The sequence below is a fragment of the Squalius cephalus genome (genome assembly GCF_949319135.1).
Source record: "Squalius cephalus genome assembly, chromosome: 7".
Lineage (NCBI taxonomy): Eukaryota > Metazoa > Chordata > Actinopteri > Cypriniformes > Leuciscidae > Squalius > Squalius cephalus.
The window spans coordinates 21,635,553-21,658,877 of NC_137128.1; the positions used below are offsets into that span (position 1 = coordinate 21,635,553).

Consider the following 23,325-nt stretch of genomic DNA (forward strand, 5'->3'; position numbering starts at 1 on the left):
ATCAAAAACTTTTTCAAAACACAAAATATCAACAAATATGCATCTGGTTCTAACTGAACTGAAAGGTGTGTGACCAGTATGGAACATGAATCAGTCTGTGTCGGTGGCTCAGCCCCCAATGAGGGTATGATAAAAAAAAAAAAAAGTAACACTTTAGTTTAGGGTCTAATGCTCACTATTAAGTTTCATTTACATGCAGATGGCAGTGTTTTATCATCACGGAGGTCCCGAATGTGAGGTAGGCTAGTGAGGGGGGTTCAGGGGCACCCCCGAGAAAATTTAGATTTCTCTGATCTACATATGTGCATTTTAAGATGTTTTGAGGGCTAAAAAAATTGGATAACAATAACTTTAAAACCATGTAAGTGCAGGGGCAGCTGATTATTTTTCTCTCCTCATCAGCATCACACTCCTATTCTCTTTGTTTTTCTCTTGCTCTGTCTCTTCCCCTCCTAAAGCTGAGCTTTGACTGATATAGGCTTTTCATTTTTGTCTGTCAGTGAAGAAAGTAAACAAAGGGTCAACTGATAGGTTGATTTATGAATCATTTTCTCAGACGCATTAATTTACTGAAAGCTACTAGGAAAGCTAGGTAGCCTAACTAAGTTTATTAAATTCATTCACAGTATGTACACATTCATTATTGATCTTATTCCTAATACAGGGCTTTATAATCAAATAGGTCCTACATTTAAGGTTATTAGGGGGTTAAAAAATTTTATTTCTCTGATATGTCCATTTCAAGACGTTTGAAGGCCAAAAAAGGATAAGAAATAGCTTTAAAACAATGTCAGTGGGCAGTAGATTGTGTCAATAACTTACCTGCTCTCACTTCTTATCCATCACTCTTTCTTTTTCTCTCAGTCTCATCTTGCCCTGTCTCTTCCCCTCCTAAAGCTGAACTTTTTTAATTTACTGAAGGCTACAAATTGTATATTAATTCTCAACATGTACACATTCAGTATTAATCTTGTGCCTAACATGAAAACGGATTTGTTAATGCTCTGTTAATGTCCCCTCACAATGACAGTAAACTAATTATTAGTCACGTAACGTTACATAGGCCTATTTTCAGTTCAAAATGGCGAGATTCGACAAAAGTATATTCGTTTGTCTGATTATTTTTGTCATTCGTTTCACATTTATGACCTAAAAAAGCTGTCAAATATGAAATGTTTAGTTTAGCTACTTACATCTTATCTCGCACTTGGCCGTAAACTGAAGCTTCAGTCGCTCTGCTCAAATTCGCGCGCAGCAGCTTCTTGTGAACATAAAGCCCGCCTACTTTGACATTGACAGACCAATGAGACTCAAGGTGTGTTCGACATCGGCTGCGGCTGGATGTAACCGATCGGCGAGAGTAGCGCGTGCAGGCGGGGAGGAGCTGCAAACGGAGACGTGAAGTCGGACATTTTCTGGTTCCCGTGGTGACCGCTCACGTGGTGTTGGCATACTTTACCACAGCTGAAGTGAAATAAATGCAATATTTGCCTAATAATGCACAGATGTTTCAGAGACATTTTCATTCAATACTTTACGTACTGCTTCATACAGCGTCTGTTTGAACAAGAATAAAGTTCAACATAATCTACTATCAATGAAGTGGAGTCTACGTTTTTTAATCAGTTTTAATTTGATAAACATGACACAATATAACATCGCAACTACATGAAAAGAGTGTTTACTGTTATAAAAACTGATTTGTGAGCTTTAGAGGAACTAAAGGTGTTCGAATAAACACGAAACACACGTGATCGTTGTCATGCAGTGAATCGTAGAACAGCTGTGTCGTCATCAGCCCTCATGCAGCCGCTCTTGAGAAGCTGCGCTGGCTGAGTTCTCCGGCTACTCTCGAATCGCTCTCGCGGTACTTTGATGGCACACCGTACACGTTAGAGATGCGCGGATGGGCTATTATTTCATCCGCAACCGCATCACAAAACTCATCATCCGTCCGCCATCCATCCGCACCACGTTTTTAACCATTTTTCAAAACCGCACCAGCCCGCCATCCGCTGAATGTATACATATATTTTTCATTTGATTGGTTCATTTGATTGGTTCAACCGCCCGCCACCCGTCCGAATTTAATTAAAATATTATTTTTCGTCACCTCATCCGCCCAATCCGCGGTTTATCCGCGGAGTCCGCGGCTGTAACCGCCAACCGCGCATCTCTAGTACACGTCACAGTCACATGGCGTCGGCGCTGCATCAAGTCGGACAAAATTGCTAACCGGCATGCACTGCTTCAAGTCAGCCGCCGATCGGTCTGCGCAGAGCTGCATGAAGTCGAACAAGCCTTCAGATGAACACACACACACACACAACTTTCTGACGTGCGCTCTGCTCTGCGCCGCTGCGGATTGAAGATGAAGAACGCGCTGAATCTGATTATAACAAGACTGAAGCCAACACTATTTCAGATAGATAAATATATATATATATATATATATACTGTATATCATATATATAGCTAGTTAACAATAGCACAAGTCAAAAACACTGAAGTATTTAGACACGAGAATGAACCTCATTGGTTCTCGCACGTCAAGCGAACATGCCTGAGCTTCTATTTACCACAACTGATGTGTGCATTGATAAAAATGTATGTGAATAAAATCCTAAATTAAATCTGTTCATCATATAAAGTGATTGAGTCTCTTCAGAAAATTTTGGACTAAACCGCTCAATTCATATGGATTAGTTTTACGATCCCTTTATGAACTTTTTGAAGCGTCAAAGTGTCAGTTGCGTAGCTGTCAATGGAGGGGCATAAAGCTCTCAGATTTCATCAAAAAGATTCATTTGTGTTCCGTAGATTAACCAAAGTCACAAAGGTTTAGGCCGAAATGGGAGTGAGTAAATGATGACAGAATTTCCCTTTTAGTCTATACAGTATTCTGGTCTCTTGTTAGGCAGGTATATGAGCCAGTAGGATTTATTTTCTTCTGTTTTAACTTCTACCAGGTGAATATTGTAAATCTGATTACTCAAGTAAAAGCACAACAGTCCTTAAACAGAGCAGGATGAGTTATGTGCCAAAATAATAATTATAAAAGCCTTAGAAAGCACCATTAATAAGACTAGTCTATGTAAAACACAGACACACAACATTCAAAAGTATCATATAATTTCTTCAAAATCAATGGAGGAAGATAATCTGTGTTTACTATTAGTGGGAGTCTAAGGAAAGCTATGGGACTGGATTTATTAGCAAAACATCTCTGTTTTGGCCAGGGTCCATTTATTCATGCAGTGTTTTTCTGAGATCAGGCGAGAATTCAGAGTCAACTGTCTTTTCTCTCTCTGTCTCAGCTAGAATGTGGAGTCCAACATTGGTCGTGGTCACCGTGACTTTGGCCAGCCCGCCCCTGTTAGCTTTCACTCCCCACCCCTCACCCCATCTCCCCTGAGCTAGTATTGGTGACCTTGAGCTTAGCCGAGTGTGTGAGAGGCTTCAGAGCACAGAAGAGGTCGAGGAATGCTAAAAAATTTGGCTAGAGCTCTAGGTTTAATTAAAACAGAGTGTGGAAAAGAAACAGAGCGTGATTTTTATGAGGTTCATCGCCTTCTCATAGTGAAGGAATCTCTGAAGCATTTCCAAGTGAAAACGGCAAGTTTGACAGGTTCATTCAGTACAGCCAAATGTAAAAAAAGACATGTTGTGAAGTATTTGTGCATGTGTTGGATAATGGCAGGTATAAAAATGCAGAGATCAGGGTGGTGGATACAGCTCTATTTATGGCTGTAGTAAATTTGACCTTTCGAGTCATAGAAATAAGAACAAGTTGAAGAGCTTCATGGTTTTAATGATCTGAGTGAATAATGAATACTCAAGACATTTGTGTCCTGCAAAATCATTTTTTAAAAAGTGCCATCAAACAAATCACTTTAGCAGCAGGTTTCCAGAAAAGGCACAGCTCATGAAAAACACACTCTGTACTCAGTTAAGGCAAGAAAATCAAGTTACTCTTGATTGCAATTTTTAACATTTTCCATGTGAACAGCATGTACTTGAGCAGACAAGCCAAAATAAAGGGCAAATCAGGTTACAGGTATAGAGAGAGCGAAGAATTAAATACTGGAATAAACCAGAGGACAACCTCACTACGATAAGAGGCCATGAGAGGTATTGAATAATACCTTCTCTCATCCACAGTCAGGACTAGGCCTTTCTGATATTCCTCTTCGAATCCATTTATGTTGGTTCTGTTTACCCTGCTCTTATCCATGTTAGGCTGCATGGATTGGATGGGCGGGAAGTTCTTGCCCAGAACAGAACCATACCGCCAATCCAAACTGTATGCTAATTGTCCATCATCTTTGAGGGTAGTGGTCCTGAAAGAACTTATTTGAATTCACCCCCTCAACAACAGTTTTTTGTCTCTGAAGAACCAACGTTGCCTTTTGATTTGAAAAACCTGGACACATGAGGTAGCCTATAAGTTTAAAAGCGTGATTTCCAGACCTGGAAAAGTTAATCTAAATTAATAAAAGCCCTACTCCATGGGCATTTTTATAATGAATTTACATTTTGCTAGTTATACCAAGCTCTAAAACATGTTATCTGCTATATCATTATCTAGTAAACCACAAAAAAATGTCATGGGCCCTCGAATACTGCTGTGGACAATGGTGCTCCGGAAGACAAAACGTTTGAGAACCTCTCTGTGAAATGAACAGAGCGTTTACACTGTACTTTAGTTAGTGTGTAATGTTGTTGTTAGAGCATAAGCAACATCTGCAAAGTTACAACGCTCAAAGTTCAAAGCAAAGGAAGATATTTGCTTTTAAAGAAATAGTTTTTTAAGGACTACAACAAACGGCTGGTAGGGACTACACGACATTCCTCCCGGGTTAGTGACATCACCAACCTTAAAATGTACATAAGTAGAGCACATTTGTGAGTCTGCTCAAACTGTCGCATCCGTCTTTTCACATGCAATACAGTACGTAACAGAAATGCAATCGCATGTCACTCTGTGGGCAACTTATAACAGTTCCCACACGAGCGATTTTATAGATTATCATGACAGAATATGCTAATAGAAGATAGTTAACTCCACATAAGCTACATAAATTCATCAACTAACCATTCAGAAACGTCCTGTTGCATTCTACATGTTGTCACTTCTTCTTGAGGCTCTCCATCATTGTCCGACTCCAGTTTAAACATGAAGGCAGAACAGTTTCTGACATTTTAGTGCATGTCTGTGTGAAGTAATCGGAGCTGCTAACACACACACACACACACACACACACACGAAGCTCCCCCTCTGTGCCGGGAGCAGCAGCTCATTTGCATTTAAAGGGACACACACGAAACGACACGTTTTTACTGACCCTCAAAAAGGGACAATTTTAACATGCTGTAAAAAAAATTCTATTTTGAGCTAAAACTTCACATACACACTCTGGGGACAACAGAGACTTATTTTACATATTGTAAAAAGGGGCATTATACCACCCCTTTAATGTCCTCCTATTATGAAGCAGACATGCCTGTATGCGCTCACACTATTGTGCTGGAAACTTTATATATTGGTAAGAGATTTCGCAAACACAAAAACATTCAGAACATTCAGCTTTTATCTTATCCATGCTGGCAAGTAATCATGGTACCACTCAACGTGAATTATATAAATCATTTCAATAGCACGACCATTCAAAACCCGAGGGTCAACCATGGCGCATAGTAAAACGATCACCAACAGAATCTTTTTGGGCTGGGATTAATGTAAACACAGATATTGGATACCAGTCGTGTATAAAAAGCCTAAAAATAATAGATTTTTTTTAATTATTGGAGATTATTAAATTATGTTTACAAGAAAATACTATTACAGTCTTTCTACTTCAAAATTTCTACTTATTTCAATGTGTTACTCGCCATGTAATTATTTGTGAAATTTATAAGCAGTTTCTAAGTACAAAAGTTGTTTCTTCACCAATTTTGTTCAATACAACAGACATTATATTAAAATATTTGATATAATAGAGAGAAGTGCATATTTTATGATAAATCTAAAAGTTCCTGGCTCAAATGCAGAGATCAGCATTGCTAATCTAGTGTTGAACTGCAGTTATGTGGGACAGCGCTCACACACAGCCTCCTCGTCCTTCATCGTGACATGTCTTCCTTCAAGCCGAGCTGCTGGCAACCTTTTAGATTTGTTTCCAGTCATGTTTCCTAACAAATGACTGGAGGCCGGTGCAGATAAGCTGTGCGTGCTGAAGACATTAGCCTTTTGAAGGAGAGGAGGAGGACCCATCTGCTCCAGATAAGGGCCGTCCTGCTCGTCAGCGCCCAGGATAACCATGACAGGACAAGGAGATGCACATCCATCTGTGCCACATCCCAGAACACAAACACATCAACACAATCATCTGTGCTCTTCCTTCCTTTTAAACTGTACAAACACAGTTCACTTACTAAAACAACTGGGGCTGCGATTCAATGCCTGAAATCTGCTCTCTTTGTAAACACTGGATCATAACGTTCACACATTCACAGCCTTGTACTTAATGTCAGGGCCATAACCACTTCAAACACTGAGGGTACATGTCCATCCAAAATTAGGTTCATAAACTTTTACATTGCCTCCACCTACAACTTTGAAAATCATGGTCAGATATACTTGTGTATTGTGTTATTAAACATATTGTATTAAAAATATTAATACTGGGGTCTTGCTCTCTAAATATTAGTTATTGTTAGTTTAAACATTCATAGTAAAATGTTCAATTATGCAAATCATCCTTTTTCCATTTTTTACTGTAGTTTTAGTATATGGGTAGTTGAGATGAAATTTCAAACCAGATTCTTGTGTACTGACATGTTACAATTCAAGCTGGGAGAATATTTGTTATTAAACATTTAAAAAAACAACAACATTTGTCACATCTGCAGGCAAAAAAGTGATTAAAAGGTGAAAACTATAAATATTCTAGAAAACCTTTTCCTTAAATATATATAAATTTGATCTAAAACCTAAAAAATGTCCACTACCAATATAAGGTTGTTTATTTATTATTTTAAAAGTTTAATAAATTGAGACCATTGCATAAAATTGTTTCTGTCCAAGGCTGCACATTATTTATTTTGCTGTTGGTTCTGCTTTATCTTGTACAGTAAAACTTGCCATGCGGGAAAAAAAACCCAGGGTGACAAAATGTAAGAAAACGGCTTTCAGGTCCAAACAAAGATATATTGGCTGATGTGAAGGGCTTCGGAGGGGAGCAGCCCACCTCCCGAGAAACGATCAATGCACATGAAAGCAAGAGGTCACCAACCTTTGACATCTCCATTCAGAGGGGGGAGGGGATGTGATCTTTTGTAAAATTAGCTACATTGATCCAATTGTGAGATATTGTCGAATCCAACCCCAGACTGTGCAGCAGACACTTCTTTGAAATGTGTCTTTCCACAGCTAAATAATGACACCCAAACTCTTTTGGACACACACACACACACTCATATACATGTAAAGATTAATAATAACAAATCAATTAAATTAAATAATAGACTAATTGAAAAGCTTGTATTTTGTCATATGAAAGTGAATATTGTAGAATAATTTAAAAGAATTCATCACATTTGAAACTAATCTCTAACTTATCTTTACTATTAGTGTGATATTAATCAGTAGTTGGAGAATGTTTAGATGCTTTGGCTCATATTAAATCAATCAATATCGGAGCTCCCTCTGTCTTTTTTACGCACAGGGAAAGACAATGCAAAGAATTGTTTTGTGCATTCTTGCCCTGTCGTTAAATAAGGGGACAGGTTAAAAGTTTACAAGGGGCCAGGCAGATGACAGCCAGGTCTCTGCTGCAACAGGACAGGGGTCACTGCTGATTCCCAGAGCCGTCAGGTGTGTGTGTGTGTGTGTGTGTGTGTGTGTGTGTGTGTGTGTGTGTGTGGTGGTGGTGGTGGTGGGGGGGGGGGGGGGTCATTTGATCACATTAAACTTCAAGGCGGAGATAAACTTAATTTCAAATCGAGCATGCAGTTTTGAGCAAAGAATGCTTTTTAACATCAGACTGAATTTATGACAGACAAAAAAAGAAGGTCATGGAGTGTCATGGACAGATGGTCAGATGCACCAAGAACACTTTATGACAGATACTAGAGGTCAAGGAATGGTCAGTTTGTACAGTGTCATTACCACCTTGGACTGTTTCACATAATACTGTGTTGAAAACAAAATATCTGTATCAAAGTTGTGAGATTCATTGAGGCAAAGCACTCTCAAAGCAATTATAATGAGAACTATCTAATGAGACCCTAGCAATTATAATGAGCAATCTATATGCTTTAAATTTAAATCAAAACTCTGTTCGTAGGTCTTAGCTGACTTAGCTATATTAATCATATTAATATCATACTAACATTAACTAACCATGAGCAATACATTTTCTACTGTATTTGTCAATCTTTGTTAATATTAGTTAATAAAAATGCAACTGTCCATTGTTTCTTTATGTTACGTCAAAGTGTATTAACTAATGTTAACAAAGACAAATTTTGATTTTAATAATGTATTAGTAAATAGGAAATAGGAAAATTAAAGATCTTTTCAATGATGGTAAGCAGCCAAAAGTTATATTGCTAGTTTAAATATTTTTAACACTGGAGTTTTCTGTACTCTGCCTAAAGGCGCAATATCACTGAACCAGAATATTCAAGAGAAATGTATAAATGTCTAAGTATTACAGAGGCAAAGGACAAAAAAAATGACCATGCAAAATATTACGTATTCTTACAGGAGAGGATGGCACATTTGAAGGGTTTGGAGTCTTTTGAAACTTGTAAAAAAATATGTACAAAAGCCATGCAAAACCCAAATAAATATACTGTTAAAAACACAAGGTGTCTACCAAATTATTGAGAGACAAAAAAAGAGTAAAAAATAGTAAACTGTTTGCCAAGTATAGTATTCCTTAATGTTTGTGCTGACTTGGAGCTTAGTACAGAAAAATATTTCCTAATTTCTGCAGTTTTAAATTTAACTTTAAATTCTGCAGTTCCACTATACTAAACTAAAATACTCTACTAAAATCCTAAGGGTTAGTTCCCCCCAAAATAAAAATGATCCCATAGTTTACTCACCCTCAAGCCAACCTAGGTGTATATGACTTTGTTCTTTCAGCCAAACACAATCAGAGTTATATTAAAAAATATCCTGGCTCTTCCCAGCTTTATAATGGGAGTGAATAACTGAGATTTTGAAGCCTAAAAAAGCACATCCATTCCATCATAAAAGTAAACAATATGTCTCCAGGGGGTTAATAAATGCCTTCTGAAGCAAAGCAATGCGTTTTTGTAATAAACCTAGGTCTAGGATGGCTTGAGGGTGAGAACATTATGGGATAATTTTCATTATTGGTTGAACTAGACCTTTAAGAAATGCAATACTGCCATAAAACAACCCTTAGACACTCAGGTAACACTTTACTTTACAGTGTCATTGTTACATACGTTACGTTACTATAGTAATAACTATAAATTATGCATAATTACATGCAACTAACCCTGAACCAAACCCTACCCTAACCCTATACATATAGTTACTTAATATTACTCAGTACTTAAATGTATAATTACACTGTAACAACGACACCTTAAAATAAAGAGTAACCGAAACTCACAACTAAAACTGCTTTATTTCACCACTCTCTCTACTTGATTCTGACTGGTCATCAATCGCAGCATTCTGTAGTCAAATATTTTGTATAATGACATGTAATAAGAGGGTTAATATACAGTCACCTTCTTATTACTTTTATCTAGTCATTTTTTTGTTTCAGCTAGTGGTGGTTTGTGTGTGTGGCAAATACTGAATGAGCAGGAATTGTACAAACTGAACAGTGTGTCCTGAAATGTCTATACAAACACATAATAGCTCAAATGGATTTCCAAACATTCAGCCTGCCAAGAAACACTATACACTGCACCACAGTAATACCATTTACAGCCTCTTACTTTTCACCAGAAATCTGTTAAAAACCATAATTTCCTTGTTTACAAAAACCGCTCAGACATGCTGCGGCAGCTAACAGATTGATGAGCAGCATTTAATAAAAGCAGTTTAACTAAACCAATGGAGTATCTCAAATAACATTTAACTAACAACATAACAATGATCAATTGGCTTCTCCTGCTCACTTGCTGACAGCTGAACCTCCTTCTCTGACCTTCACCTGGTAACCATGGCCACAACAGGAGGAAGCAACATTTATCTGTGCCCCTTGAGATCTGCTTTCTTTCGCTATCATGATCTTGAGGCAACAAGTTTATGACCTACATTTATATTTTCAAGGCAGATCCGGCTTTTTGAAACAAAATAACTGGTCCCTCAATCCAGCCCTATATGCAAACTTTAAGAAGCAGTAGAGCTTAATGTGGCTATTATCATCTTGACTGATGCACTGTTGATCGAATCCACTGGAACAGGGAACAGGCTGCTTAAGAAAGAAAGAAGCACCTGCTGACTGAGACTGTGCTGAATCTATTCCAAGAGTTTCAAACAATAGGAGGTATTTTTGCAGCACGATGTGGGCATCTTTTTATCTTTCCATCTGCACACGTCAGCTTTCTGCTTTTCTACAGCGCAGAGATGACCAATACAACAAAAGAAGGCCTTACAATGATTGCCACCACTTTTAAATGAGCATTAGTTGCCCAAATACATTCAAAATGTTGGGGTAAAATGTTTTAATGTTTTTAAAAGAAGTCTCTCATGCTCACCAAGGCTGCATTTATTTGATCAAAAATACAGTAAAAGTAATATTGTGAAATATTACTGAATAAACTTATTACGTTAGTATACTGTAAAAAAAAAAAAAACAAGTATTGATAGACCATTATCCAGTTTTGGGCTATTTTCAATTTATCATCATTCATTAGACAGTGTCCAACTAACCAATTAATAGAAGTGATACCTTTGTTTCAATGCAAAAATCTAAAGGCAGACTTGCCGATTAACAGATTTAAAATTTTTGAGGGAATTTTAAGTAAGCTTAATCAAATGAAAATTAGTATTGTAAGATTATCTTTAAGACAGTTCTACCCAAATTCTCATTAAAATAATGCATCTGGCAAGTTTTTATTTTTATTTTAATTATACTTAATGGTGATTATCATACAATAATTTAAACACAAATAAAAGGCAGTACAACAAACGATACCATGATATATGAATATGTAAATAATATATTAAATAATGTATAATGACTCTACTACAGAAATCATTCAAATTAATATTTTTGCCATTTCAATATGGACAATTGAGAGGAAAATGTGCTTAATTTTCATGAATATAATGTCACAATAGGCTTCGATTTCTTTAGACAATGATTTTTTTTTTCTGACTATTTTTAAATAACAGCGATCTACAAAAATGAAACAACTGCATAAACACCAAGCATTTGCCATCAACTGATTAACTGTCCAAAAAGTGACACTATAAATCAACACCAGGAAGAAATGAGAGAAACCGCATCTATAATTATAATGGTAATTTAAGCAACTTAATTGTGTGCTGGTTTTGCTCTTCTTTGTTCAGTGATTGATCATCGTGTTACACAGATCAATACTGGATACTGAACGCCGGCCCCTCTTGACATTATGGATATCCAATGTAGTTTATAATAGATTTTCTTCCAACCCCCTTCTGTTATGACGGAAAGAAGACCAGCACACACATGGTCATGTCAAAACATATTAAAAGAAAGAAAGAGTACATTTAATATCACTGAGGGGAAGGCCTTGTAAAACTGTTACCGTGGTAACAGGAAAACTAAAAATAAGAAATCAATCAACAATGAAGGGTCTAAGTCACATTCAGCTCAGCTGTGTTATCTATGTAGGAGATGTCAAGCAGCTTTCAGCAGAACCTTTGTGTGCTCCCTGCAGGTTCCTGGCCCACAGAGACAAAGGGTTTCATGTATAACCATGGACAAGAGCTTTAGAGTGAAGGACTGCATAATTATTGGCAACCAACAAACAGCAAACAATCCTTGGCTCTCTTTTCAATCGGTCCTTTGGAACCATGATGAATTTAAACTCAGGATGAATGGACTTCAGGAAGAGGAGTGACGGTTGCTGTCTTAAAAGCTGACGGGCCAAAATGAAACCGAGGAAGCTGGTTAGCTGAACCCATTTTCCTTGATAAGCATGTCTATGAAGATATGAGAGCACTGTGTGTAGAGTTTTGAACTGATGCAATACTAGCAATTACTTTACATGACATTTTAAAAAACAGAAGCTTTTCAAAAACCTAGACAGTGTGTGAAAACAAGTTGGTGGGTCAGTATGATGTTTTAAATATCTACAACATATTCTCAATGATTTATGAGGATTTAAAACTGGGCAACATTGTGAATAATGATATCACAATTTCAATGATTTTAATGAAATTAGCTCTTGTGCGAAGCAAAAAAAAAGTTTAAAAGTGAAGCAAAAGAAAGCTATAGAGGTTTTAGTTTATGAAAATGATATATGAGCAATATTTTATTTAAAATATATAATTAATGAAACATGTTGAACTCAAAAACTGCTAGCAAAGCCATACATCTAAACCAGATGTATTCAAAATTTGAGGTTTATATCTCAAAAAAATGACCTTTCAGTAAGATTTTGTTTGGGTTCAGTACAAAACTTTTTCTATTAGATGCCAGCAAAGCTCCACTGGTATAGGATTTGTGATTTGCACTACAGTGTAATTTCTCTCTCTCTCAAACAATACATGCACAAACACACACACACAAACTTTTTTTTAGTACACACATACAAACACTATATAAATAGCGAGTATTTGCTTCATAGGCAAAACATGAGAAAAAGGTGCCATCTGGTAAAATTGTTTTTCATTTTGAAGCCTTGCCAACAGAATGAAAGCCTATTAAGGTGTTAGTTCGCCCATAAAATGTAAATTCTGTCATCAATTACTCAGAGTTTCATTCATCTTTGGAATACAAATTAAGATCTTTTTGATTAAATCTGAGCAATTTCTGTCCCTCCATTGAGAGTCTACGCAACTACCGCTTTGACGCTTCAAAAAGTTCATAAAGAGATCGTAAATGATGACAGAATTTTCATTTTTGGGTGAACTAACCCTTTAACAAAGACTGCATCATTTTACAGTTAAATGGCCCTGGGATTAAAAATCTCATAAAGAAAGACATATCTGTCACTACTTCCGTTTCATCATGACATTAAACAGTTTGAATTTATTTGGCTACAGTGGCGTTTAGTGTAAATTTTGATTCCTTTGTGAACAAAACACACAATTTAAAGCAATTTCAGAGTGAATATACAAACTGACATTGAGTATCATCAAACGGTCTAAAAATACCGAGACTTGTTAATCAGTAATTTTCTAGTTAAATCTCCCAGCAATAGTTCAACCCACCAAAAGGGCAGCACAAGATCAGAACCTTGACTCCTGTAAAGTAACACTATTCCTCCTCCACCCCTCCAAAAAAGGGAAGCCAGTCAGTCAAAACCTCTTTTAAGTGAGAGAAAGAGATGTCTCCTTACATGCTACGTGAAGACCGGCTGATGGCAGCAATGTAACAGAGGCTATTCTTATCTCCTCCAGATTAACTTCCAATTGTTTTGGGCAAACAAAGGCCTCATCTTAGGAAACCACCCCCTAAAGGTCCAGATGGTCACCGTCCAAGACCCCTGACCTAAAGGCTCCGCCAGGGGACACAACTGCACATGCCTCCAGCACAAGGCCACCCAGCAAACCTTGTCTTTTAAGCCAATCAAGCAAGGACTCACACTTTCATAAGCTCTAAGCTCGTGCTGATAAAGTGGCATCTTAGCCAGTTGGTCTGGCTTACTAATCACCCTAGAGTGGTAAATTAGAAGCAGGAGGAACCAGATTGAATTACCACTAAAGACTGATTGCACAGAGAGTGTATAACTTAATACCTGACCAATGCCATCTTGATTAAAACCTGACCTCACTTGAGCCTCGGTTTCTCCCAAGGGTTCTTCTTCAACTTATCTAAAAAGCTGCTTGCTTCAGACGCTGGGATCCTTCTGAAGTCTGTACAGAGATGCAAACTAGCTGTTTAAACTGGACGTGTCAAAGTGAAAGTTCTTACACTCTCTTCCATTTGTCCTGTTGTCGACAGACTCAAGCGTGTGGAGTATGTCAGAAACTGAATGCACATCTGTATAATGTATCCAGTGTAGACAGCGTCAGCGATTATAATGGGTTCTATTTGGCAAATGTCAGCCATTAGGTGACTGGATGCCAGTGGGCGGTGCATATTGTGCGACGATGTATAACTATTCGTCAATAGAGACAGAGCGCATTTAGGCCACGCCCACACGGGGGGGGGGGGGGGCAATCCAACCTTCTCCTTTGACTTTGCATTGCGAGATGCTGCTTCCTTGTCATTTCTGACTTACAACAAAAAAACAAAACAATGTCGAAAAGCTGCTAAGTGACAAGGTGTACAGCAAACAAGCTAAAAAAAAAACAGAAATAAGTTTTTATAATCTGTCGACCCCAAAAAACAAGCGTTTAAGGACACAAAAGTGGATACAGGCTGGAACGAATGGGTAAATTGTGGGATCCTGACACTCAATATGCACTGAGTGTCGCCATGTTGTCACTGTCATGTGACTTACCAGCGTCAGTTACGTCACTTCACTGCCATTCACAAATCCTCTCCCATGGCCTCATGGGATTAAGTGGTCATCTTATGCACACTTCAGAATCTCGCCGGAAGAAGTACGTCATCAGGTTATTTTTTGATTACTCTTTTATGAGTACTGTGAATTCGGACAAACTTCTTTGTCACATACTGTTTCTCGCCTACTAGTAGGGAAGTATGCGATTTCGATTTCGGATGCAGCCAATGTCATATACAAATATATTTGCCCATGTGATGTCACAGAACCCGCAATATCAAAACAAGCTGTTTTTGGCGCTTGATTAAATAAATGCTTTGTTTATAATGAGGAGTACGCTATGAAACTTGCAGAATGTTTTAATGGTTCAAAGACCTTTAATAAGTCAAAACATGAAGGCAAATTTGATTTCTCGTCATGACCCCTTTAATTCGAACAAAATGTTTTCAACACTGATGATAATAATAAGAAATGTTTCTTGAGCGTCAAATGAAGACTGGGGTAATGATGCTGAAAATACTGCTTTGCATCACAGGAATAAATTATATTTTATAAATTAAGTACATATATATAAAAGGTCAATTTTAGAGAAACAAAATTGGTTGAAAATGTTGTGTAATGCGGACTTCACCATAATTTTATTGTATTTTGCATCAATTCAGCTATAGGTCATCAAAAAAGTGGAATTTACTTCATGAAAAAGAAGTCAGTTGTATGATAGCAATGACAGCTATCTGAGGTTGACTTTCAGTTTCATTACCAAATGCATGTTTAGGAGTCCAGCTTTCTCATAGCTGGCTTTTGACTTAGGCTCCGAAGTGTCTGTGACCTCTAAGGCCACCGAGCAGAAATGTTCAGGGGGTGGGAAAGAATGAGGCCGTGAGGACAGAGGAATGTGACCAAAACATTGACTTTAAACCTTCAGGTCATGGGACCTTGAAGGACATCAGATGAATGTCCAGTTTAGATGGGAATGTGGTCAAGATAGACTGGTTTATAGACACTGCACCAGGAATGCAACCTAGGACTCCCTGAGGGTCACTGACTGAATATGACACTTTAACACCTATATAAGACATCATTCAGTTCATGACTTTGTAACAGCTAACGAGAGACTGAAATAAATAAATAAAACGCTCAGATTAGAAGTCACGTCTAACTCTGGATCCAATCCAATCAAAGATCTTAATTCCAGTGATAACGGCTTTAATAGCTTTCTATCATCATCAGTGCTGTTTGTTACAAAAACTCAAACGAAAGTAGTTGGCATTTAAAAGAGTGATTTGCAGTACCTTGCAATGTGACATGCTATAATATTTTCTAATTATTTTATAATCATCACTGTACTTATGATCAGTTTTGTGGCCTCATATTAATTAGGTGAATATATAGAGTATTTGGTTAAAAGAAAGTCAAATAAAGTACATTTTATTTTATAAAATGCTGACCAGCCACAAAACCTATAATAAACTCTTAAAAATAAAGGTTCCAAAAGTTTTGTTTTTTTGTTTTGTTGTTATAGCAATGCAGTTTAAGACACATTTTGAGTTCACCAAGGTTCACAAGAACCTTTCTTTGAACATTTCTTAAAAGAATCATAATCTCCTGTTTTATGGCTTTCAACAGGCTTAAAAAAAAAATAGGACAAATAATTAAAACAAACAAATTATTTAAACCTAGAATGATGTTTTTGCTTTAAAAAATCTCACCCATATAATAATGACAACAAACAAACAAACAGAGCCCGAGATAAACAAACAACAAATGTCCAGCAAGCTCTCAGTTTTGACGAAAGTGTCAACCACACTAATGATGGTTTACGCTTTTAACAGTTTATCTTTGATTGTTTATTTTCTACAACAACTTTATGACCGCTAGTGTGATTTAATTTGACGTATGAGCCCTAAACACAAGCTCGTTTAATAAACTGTACGCTATTTCATTCACATGTTGATTCTGTCATTGACAAAGCATAAAAGTTTAGCAACATATAGGAGTAGAGTTTGCGTTCGCCTAAAATTTAATCTTTATCTTTTCGGTCTTGTAAGCACCTGTAAATAAGTGTTTTGAGCCAAATGATATGCTATCAAGCTTCATTGCTGGTTAGTAAATATATTGCGTAATTGTTGGCAAACACAGAAAGAAGAGTCAAGCCTTTTATTTCAGTCAGTAAGAATGCATGTTTTGACCAAACTCTGTTTGTTTGGCATTAATCCTGACTCAGCCTTGAACTATGTATCACGCATGGGAAATTTAAATCCCACAGTTTCTGAATAGACAATATGCGATGAGCGGGTATGTGATAACTTACCGAATTCTGTGAGCAGATGAGAGGTTTCGTCCAGATGTAAGAGCTCGGATTTCTCTTCGCTTCTCTTCATCAGATTTCACTTCTTCATCTTCTCTCTCGCGCACTGACCGGGACAGACTGCCGCTGGGAAGCTCGACATGACGTCAGGAGGACTGACTGTACGTTCTGTCACGTCACGTACACATCTGCCCAAAACATCCAGCTCCGGGAAACAAACAGGGACAAACTGAGGATTTAGACGTCCTGTTACAAAGATTCTTAATAATAATCGAACTTTTTAAATTTGCAATAAACTTGAATACGTCCAATGCTTAATTATGCAATAAAGTTAAATAAATAATCGTGCATCTTTCATAATTTAGCTAATATCAACAAATGATTCGATTCACGTCTTGCTTTAATAACAAAGACCGTTTTAGTAGACTGTGCACTTACTAGACCAGCAAGACAAACTATTCATTTAGGCTTTATTTGGGAATTTAATAATGTAAATAATAATAATAATGGTGTGTACAAATTCTGGTGGCTTTGTTTTTTGTTTTATTTGTCAACCATAAAATTATTTTAATTATGGATGATACTTATTTATAGCATATATAAAATAATAAATCAAATAATAAATCAAATAAGTCATAAACTGCTGTTCCAGGCAGACTCTTGAAAACCTCAAAATGACTCTTGAATCAAGATGTACACCAAATTCTTATCTTGGTATACAGTGCCGGTCAAAAGGTTGGAAAGATTACTATTTTTAATGTTTTTTTTTAAATAAGTCTCTTATGCTCATCAAGCCTGCATGTAGCCTATTTGATCAAAAATACAGAAAAAAACAGTCATATTAAATAATATTACAATTTAAAACAATTGTTTTCTATTTTAATATACTTTAAAACATAATTAATTTCTTATGCAAAGCTGAATTTTCAGCAACATTAGATCCTTCAGAAATCATTATAATATGCTGATTCATTATCTATTTTGGAAACAGTTGTGCTCCTTAATTTTTTTTTTGGAACCTGTGATAGCCTACTTTTTTCAGGATTCATTGATACTGTATGATCGGTACTGTATGTGGTAGGTATGTCAACTGAATATCATTCATATTGATGTAAAATCAAACCATAACAGCTTAATCAAATACAAGGGCCACTTGATAAATTACAATCTTTCATATTGACGTGAATGCAGCGCCCACTGCTGGAGCTCTAGATTAAAGTTGATCGTTTTTTTCAAGTGACCGCAGACACGCATGAACTACTCAAATATATTCGCTTTTATTTACATTTAGTAAAGTTTTAGTAACTGCCCAAATTTCGGATGTCTGTTTCATCCAGCAAAATGTGAAAGTAGCCTACATCTTCACTGCTTCTACCAATAATAATAAAAAAATAAAAAAATTACAGTGTTTAAAAACTTTTATTTAAATTTTTACAGTATAGTATACACTGTACAACATTATATGATCAATAAGTTATGACAACATATGTTTTAACATTTCAACTTTTTTTTATAAGACATACAAGATTCAACTCATTGAAGTAATTTTCAGTCAGTTTAATGTAATTTAAGTTGAAATGACTTAAACATCCAATTTGATTGTACTTAAAAGCAGCAACTTTTTTTTTTTTTTTTTTACAGTGAAGTTAAAATAATCTATATGAGACTTTTCTGTGCAGAATCTCTCGTCTACACTGTTAGATGACATAATTTCACTGTTGACCCTAAATCAAACCCAAACCCAGGATAGAGAGGCTGCGTGAATGAGGTCTGAACTGTGTGGATGAGGGTCATTGTGTTAGAGACGCTGTAGAAGGACAGAGTTCCTGCACTGTGATCCACATACACTCCGATTTTAGAAGATCTGAAAGACACAGGGAGCTCGGTCTCTATGTTATTGTGCCTGAACAAGTAACTGGAGGGAGAGCAGAACAAACCCCAGGACTGATTGTTAAATCCAAATACATACTCACTGTTCCCTCCCTTCCTGCCAATGCTCTTATATGACACTGCTATAAACACACCTTTACTCCCACTCCACTCAACCTCCCAATAACCACGTCCACACACATTCTCTTTACACAACACCTGCAAACAACAATCGAATCGGTCTGGATGTGCAGGATAGCGCTGAGGAGTGTTAATGTAAGTAGCCACACTGTTGTCTTTCAAGAGAAGGAGGAAATGATTTGCTGTGTTTGAATCCAGACTGAGCTGATGAGAATCTGATGAAGATAAAACACAATCAGTTCATTCAATGTTTGTTAGATAGTGAATGCATGCATGTTTCTAAGTGTGCGAGTCTGTTTCATGTATTTACAATAAAATTTCTTTTCATTTACTTTACATGTGATTTGCAGAATTACAGTGTTCTTTTAATTTAATAATTTACTTAAATGCCCTTATGGCAACAGACTGTGCAGTTCATTAGTGTGTGTGTGTGTGTGTGTGTGTGTGTGTGTGTGTACACTTTAAAATGCCTTACACTGAAGAAACTGTTCCCTGGTCTTGGGTTTATTAGTGGGAGTTTCAATGCGTGTTACTATGGAAACAGACATAATTGCAATTTCCATAAAAAAAAAAAAATCTTTAGTGATTTTTGATTCTTGTGTGTGTGTGTGTGTGTGTGTGTGTGTGTGTGTGTGTGTGTGTGTGTGTGTGTGTGTGTGTGTGTACACTTTAAAATGCCTTACACTGAAGAAACTGTTCCCTGGTCTTGGGTTTATTAGTGGGAGTTTCAATGCGTGTTACTATGGAAATAAACAGACATAATTGCAATTTCCATAAAAAAAAAATTTCTTTAGTGATTTTTGATTCTTGTGTGTGTGTGTGTGTGTACTTTAAAATGCCTTACACTGAAGAAACTGTTCCCTGGTCTCAGGTTCATTAGTGGGAGTTTCAAAGCGTGTTACTATGGAAATAAACAGACATAATTGCAATTTCCATTAAAAAAAAAATCTTTAGTGATTTTTGATTCTTGTGTGTGTGTGTGTGTGTGTACACTTTAAAATGCCTTACACTGAATAAACTGTTCCCTGGTCTTGGGTTCATTAGTGGGAGTTCCAATGCATGTTACTATGGAAATAAACAGACATAATTGCAATTTCCATAAAAATAAAAAAAAATGTTGATTCTTCTACATGTTTCATGATGCCAGACTTATTTCTGAGAGTAAATGAATGTGCTACAGGTACTTTACCTCCATTAGAGATCTTTTTTACCTCTTCTATACAGAAACCTTCTAGTTTTTCCTTCAGTTGAGAGATTGACTTTGCCACATCTTGAAAAGAGAGGAGAGAACTCACAGTGATGCTGTGTAAGTCTCCAGATTCAGGAGGTGCAGCGATGTACTGAAACCTCTACAGAAAAAGAAAAAATATGTACAATAAAGATACAAAAGAATAACATGACAAGAGCTTTAGACTCCTGGAGAAAATCAATCAGCCAATCAGCAGTGGATTATACCATCAAATCAAGGATTTCCTGACTGGGCTACCCTTGTCCATTCATCTGCATACTATTACAGACTGGACAATCGACACAGGAGAGTTGCCCTGACATTCAGGCCAAACTTGAATATGTGTCAAGTACCTTAAGATAAATCTTCTTGCTGAACCTGTCTGTGATTATTTGTATATAGGCTAATGAGAACACAGTATAAGCATCAACTTACAGAATTCATTGGACATTGAAGCTCTTCTTAAAAACTTACCTTCGGCAGCGTGAACTGGCGGCCGATTCATACTTAGAATTTTACGCTTTGAAAGATGGCCAGAATTCTAGGGTACCTCTGGTCTGCGTCTACCTTCTTTACCTCAGAAAACCGAGGTTACACTGGCTAACTGGATGTTCTTTCTTTCCCTCAGAAAACCAAGGTTACACTGGCTAACTGGACGTACTTTTTCAGACAACTCTAAGGGAAAAAGACTGATGATACACTGGGCAACTTTTTGAGCAATGTTGTTGGGCAATGTTGCCGTCAATGGGAAACCAGACGAGACACAGGGCCGACGACCGATCTAAATTAACCACATAGAAATGTATTGCCCAATGGGAAAGTGCCCATGCAACAATCGCTCTGCAAGATTGCCCAGCAACATTGCTCAAAAAGTTGCCCTGTGTATCATCACCTTTAAACATGCTCTGCAATGTCCCCGCAACCCTTGAATATTCCTACCCAAGTGATTCCGATAACACAGCCCCTGCTTGTCTAGCCAGATAAGCTATATTTGGTGTAGTGAAATTGTGGTAGTACTTCACAAAAGTATGTGAAAAACTTCGATGATGCAGTGTGACAAAAGAGAAGTCACATGAGGGTGGAATTGCCCGTAGAGTAGTCTGTTTTGGGTGACTTGACTGAATGAGAACCTAGTTTAACTTAGACTTATTGACCTTGACACACAGTAATGAGGGTCTGCAGTGAAGAGGTGTATTGAAGTCATCGTATCAGTGAATTGCCTTTTTAATGTATTTTGAACAAATAAAGGATACATAATAGCTATTACGTCATTGGGTCACCTGCAGGAAATAGACGTGATCATCTGTGTGTGAAAGTTGCTCCAGCTCAGCATCTCTCCTCTTCAGATCATCAATCTCCTGCTCTAGTTTCTGCAAGAGTCCTTCAGCTCGACTCACTGCAGCCTTTTCCTGATCTCTGATCAGCCTTGTCACCTCAGAGCGGCTTCTCTCAATGGAGCGGATGAGCTCAGTAAAGATCCTCTCACACTCATCCACTGCTCCCTGTGCAGAGCGCTATCAGGACACAGATCACAATAAACTCTTACTGCTGCCTCACACAGCTTGAGACCCACAAGTAGCTTTAGTGCAGCTGAAAGTGACCTTAAACTGCTCAAAACTTACCTTTTGAGACTTCACAGCATCCCTCAATTCTCGGAGCTGCTTCTGTCTCTCCTGGATTCCCTGCTGGAACTTTCTCTGTGTTTCTCCCAAAAGCCTCTGTAGGAAAACAAAAAAGCTGTAAAAGCTCAGAAATAATACATAAAACTGCAGGAATCACAACACTGTGGCATTAGCATTTATTATTGTTGTTAGCATTAGCATTGGCACACTGACTTCCATTCATACCTGTTTCTCTGTCCTCTCAGTTTCAGCTGTTACAGTGTCGTGGATTTTATGTTCATCCATCAAACATGGATAACAAATGCACTGCTGGTCAGTACGACAGTAGATTTCCAGCTGTTTGTTGTGTTTTGGGCAGATCATCTCTTGGAGTCGTCTGGTGGGATCCATCAGATTGTGTCTCCTGTCTTTAAAGAAACTCTCATGTTGTTCAAGATGACTTTGACAGTAAGAGTTCAGACACTCGACACAGGATTTGACGGCTTTGTATTTTCTTCCAGTACAGACGTCACACCCCACATCTCCAGGTCCAGCGTAACTTTGAGGAGGACAGGCTGTTTGTAAATGTGTCTTCTTTAGTTTCTCTACCATCTCAGCAATCATAACATTCTTACATAAAGCAGGTCTATGAGTGAAGGTTTGTCTGCACTGAGGACAGCTGTAGATTAGCTTCTGATCCTCCTGATCCCAGCAGTCTGTAATACAGCTCATGCAGTAACTGTGTCCACAGGGAATGGTCACTGGATCCTTCAGTACATCCAGACAAACTGGACAGATGAACTGGTCCTGAGAAAAACTGGCTTCTGCCATTTCGCTGCATACAATACACCCACACACATGCAACTTCCTGGTTATGTGTTTCAGTGACGTGTGCAAAACAACAGATGTCTGTGACTGTGAGGTTTGGCTCACATAGTTTACGCTTACCACTGTAATATTTACATATTGTACAATGCTACGTATTTGAAATGGTGGTATATGATAAATGTAACAGTAAATGGGAAAAAAAAATTAATGTGATATTATGGTGCATTCAAGTCATATAGATTACGAGTTGAACGCACTTGAACGCCATCACAATGTCATAAATACCAGTGGGCAGCGGGGAGCTCGGGGATAGCATTTAAAAACATAAAAAAAAAAAGTAGCCTACACCTGGTGCACATTTCTTTGTTCTTCATTTTCTAGATAAGGAGTTTAAGAACTTACTGTATTTTTGTGTAATTAATTAAGAGAAAGTATACCGCCATCTTACTCCAACGAAAGTGACTTGAACGCACATGCCGTCGTAAACACGTACGACCTCGTACGAACTGGAGGACTTGAACGCACCATTATCGTAAAAGCTTCCTCAAACAGCCACCCCAGAATAATGACATTAGACTAAATACAGTTGAGAAGTTGAAACATCTGGTAAATACAAAAATTGAATACTAACACAAAACACAAAAGTGGTGTAAAGCCCTCATTCATTTTTAATGAGCAGTTATGGGAAAACATAT

At 37.4% G+C, this 23,325-nt stretch overlaps 2 protein-coding genes across 5 annotated transcripts in view; both read right to left on the bottom strand.

Moving 5' to 3' along the window:
- greb1l (GREB1 like retinoic acid receptor coactivator) overlaps nucleotides 1-17,095 on the bottom strand; it is a 54,929-nt gene extending 37,834 nt beyond the window's left edge. The window contains exon 1 of the mRNA XM_079875801.1: nucleotides 16,967-17,095. The gene's annotated coding sequence lies outside the window, so the exon portion shown is untranslated. The remainder of the gene's footprint in view (nucleotides 1-16,966) is intronic.
- A 1,270-nt stretch (nucleotides 17,096-18,365) lies between these two features.
- ftr01 (finTRIM family, member 1) lies at nucleotides 18,366-23,077 on the bottom strand. Of its 4 annotated transcripts, XM_079876699.1 has the most exons (9): nucleotides 22,049-23,077; nucleotides 21,824-21,919; nucleotides 21,482-21,715; nucleotides 20,163-20,322; nucleotides 19,982-20,038; nucleotides 19,818-19,874; nucleotides 19,657-19,713; nucleotides 19,449-19,505; nucleotides 18,366-19,188 (listed from the first exon to the last, which is right to left on the bottom strand). In XM_079876699.1, the coding sequence occupies exons 1-9, from the start codon at nucleotides 22,631-22,633 to the stop codon at nucleotides 18,653-18,655; spliced, it is 1,839 nt and encodes a 612-aa protein (XP_079732825.1). In that variant the 5' UTR covers nucleotides 22,634-23,077; the 3' UTR covers nucleotides 18,366-18,652. The 4 variants fall into 4 exon arrangements, with proteins under 4 accessions (XP_079732825.1, XP_079732827.1, XP_079732826.1 ...); XM_079876701.1 differs by lacking the exon at nucleotides 19,982-20,038; XM_079876700.1 differs by lacking the exon at nucleotides 19,449-19,505.
- Between the last annotated feature and the right edge of the window lie 248 nt (nucleotides 23,078-23,325).

Coding starts and splice junctions, on each gene's coding strand:
- ftr01 (XM_079876699.1), bottom strand. CDS start 22,633: ATGGCAGAAGCCAGTTTTTCTCAGGACCAGTTCATCTGTCCAGTTTGT. Junction 20,039..20,162: donor AAAAAAGATCTCTAATGGAG/GTAAAGTACCTG, acceptor TTATTTCCATAG/TAACATGCATTGGAACTCCC. Junction 19,506..19,656: donor CAGGGAACAGTTTCTTCAGT/GTAAGGCATTTT, acceptor CTGTTTCCATAG/TAACACGCATTGAAACTCCC.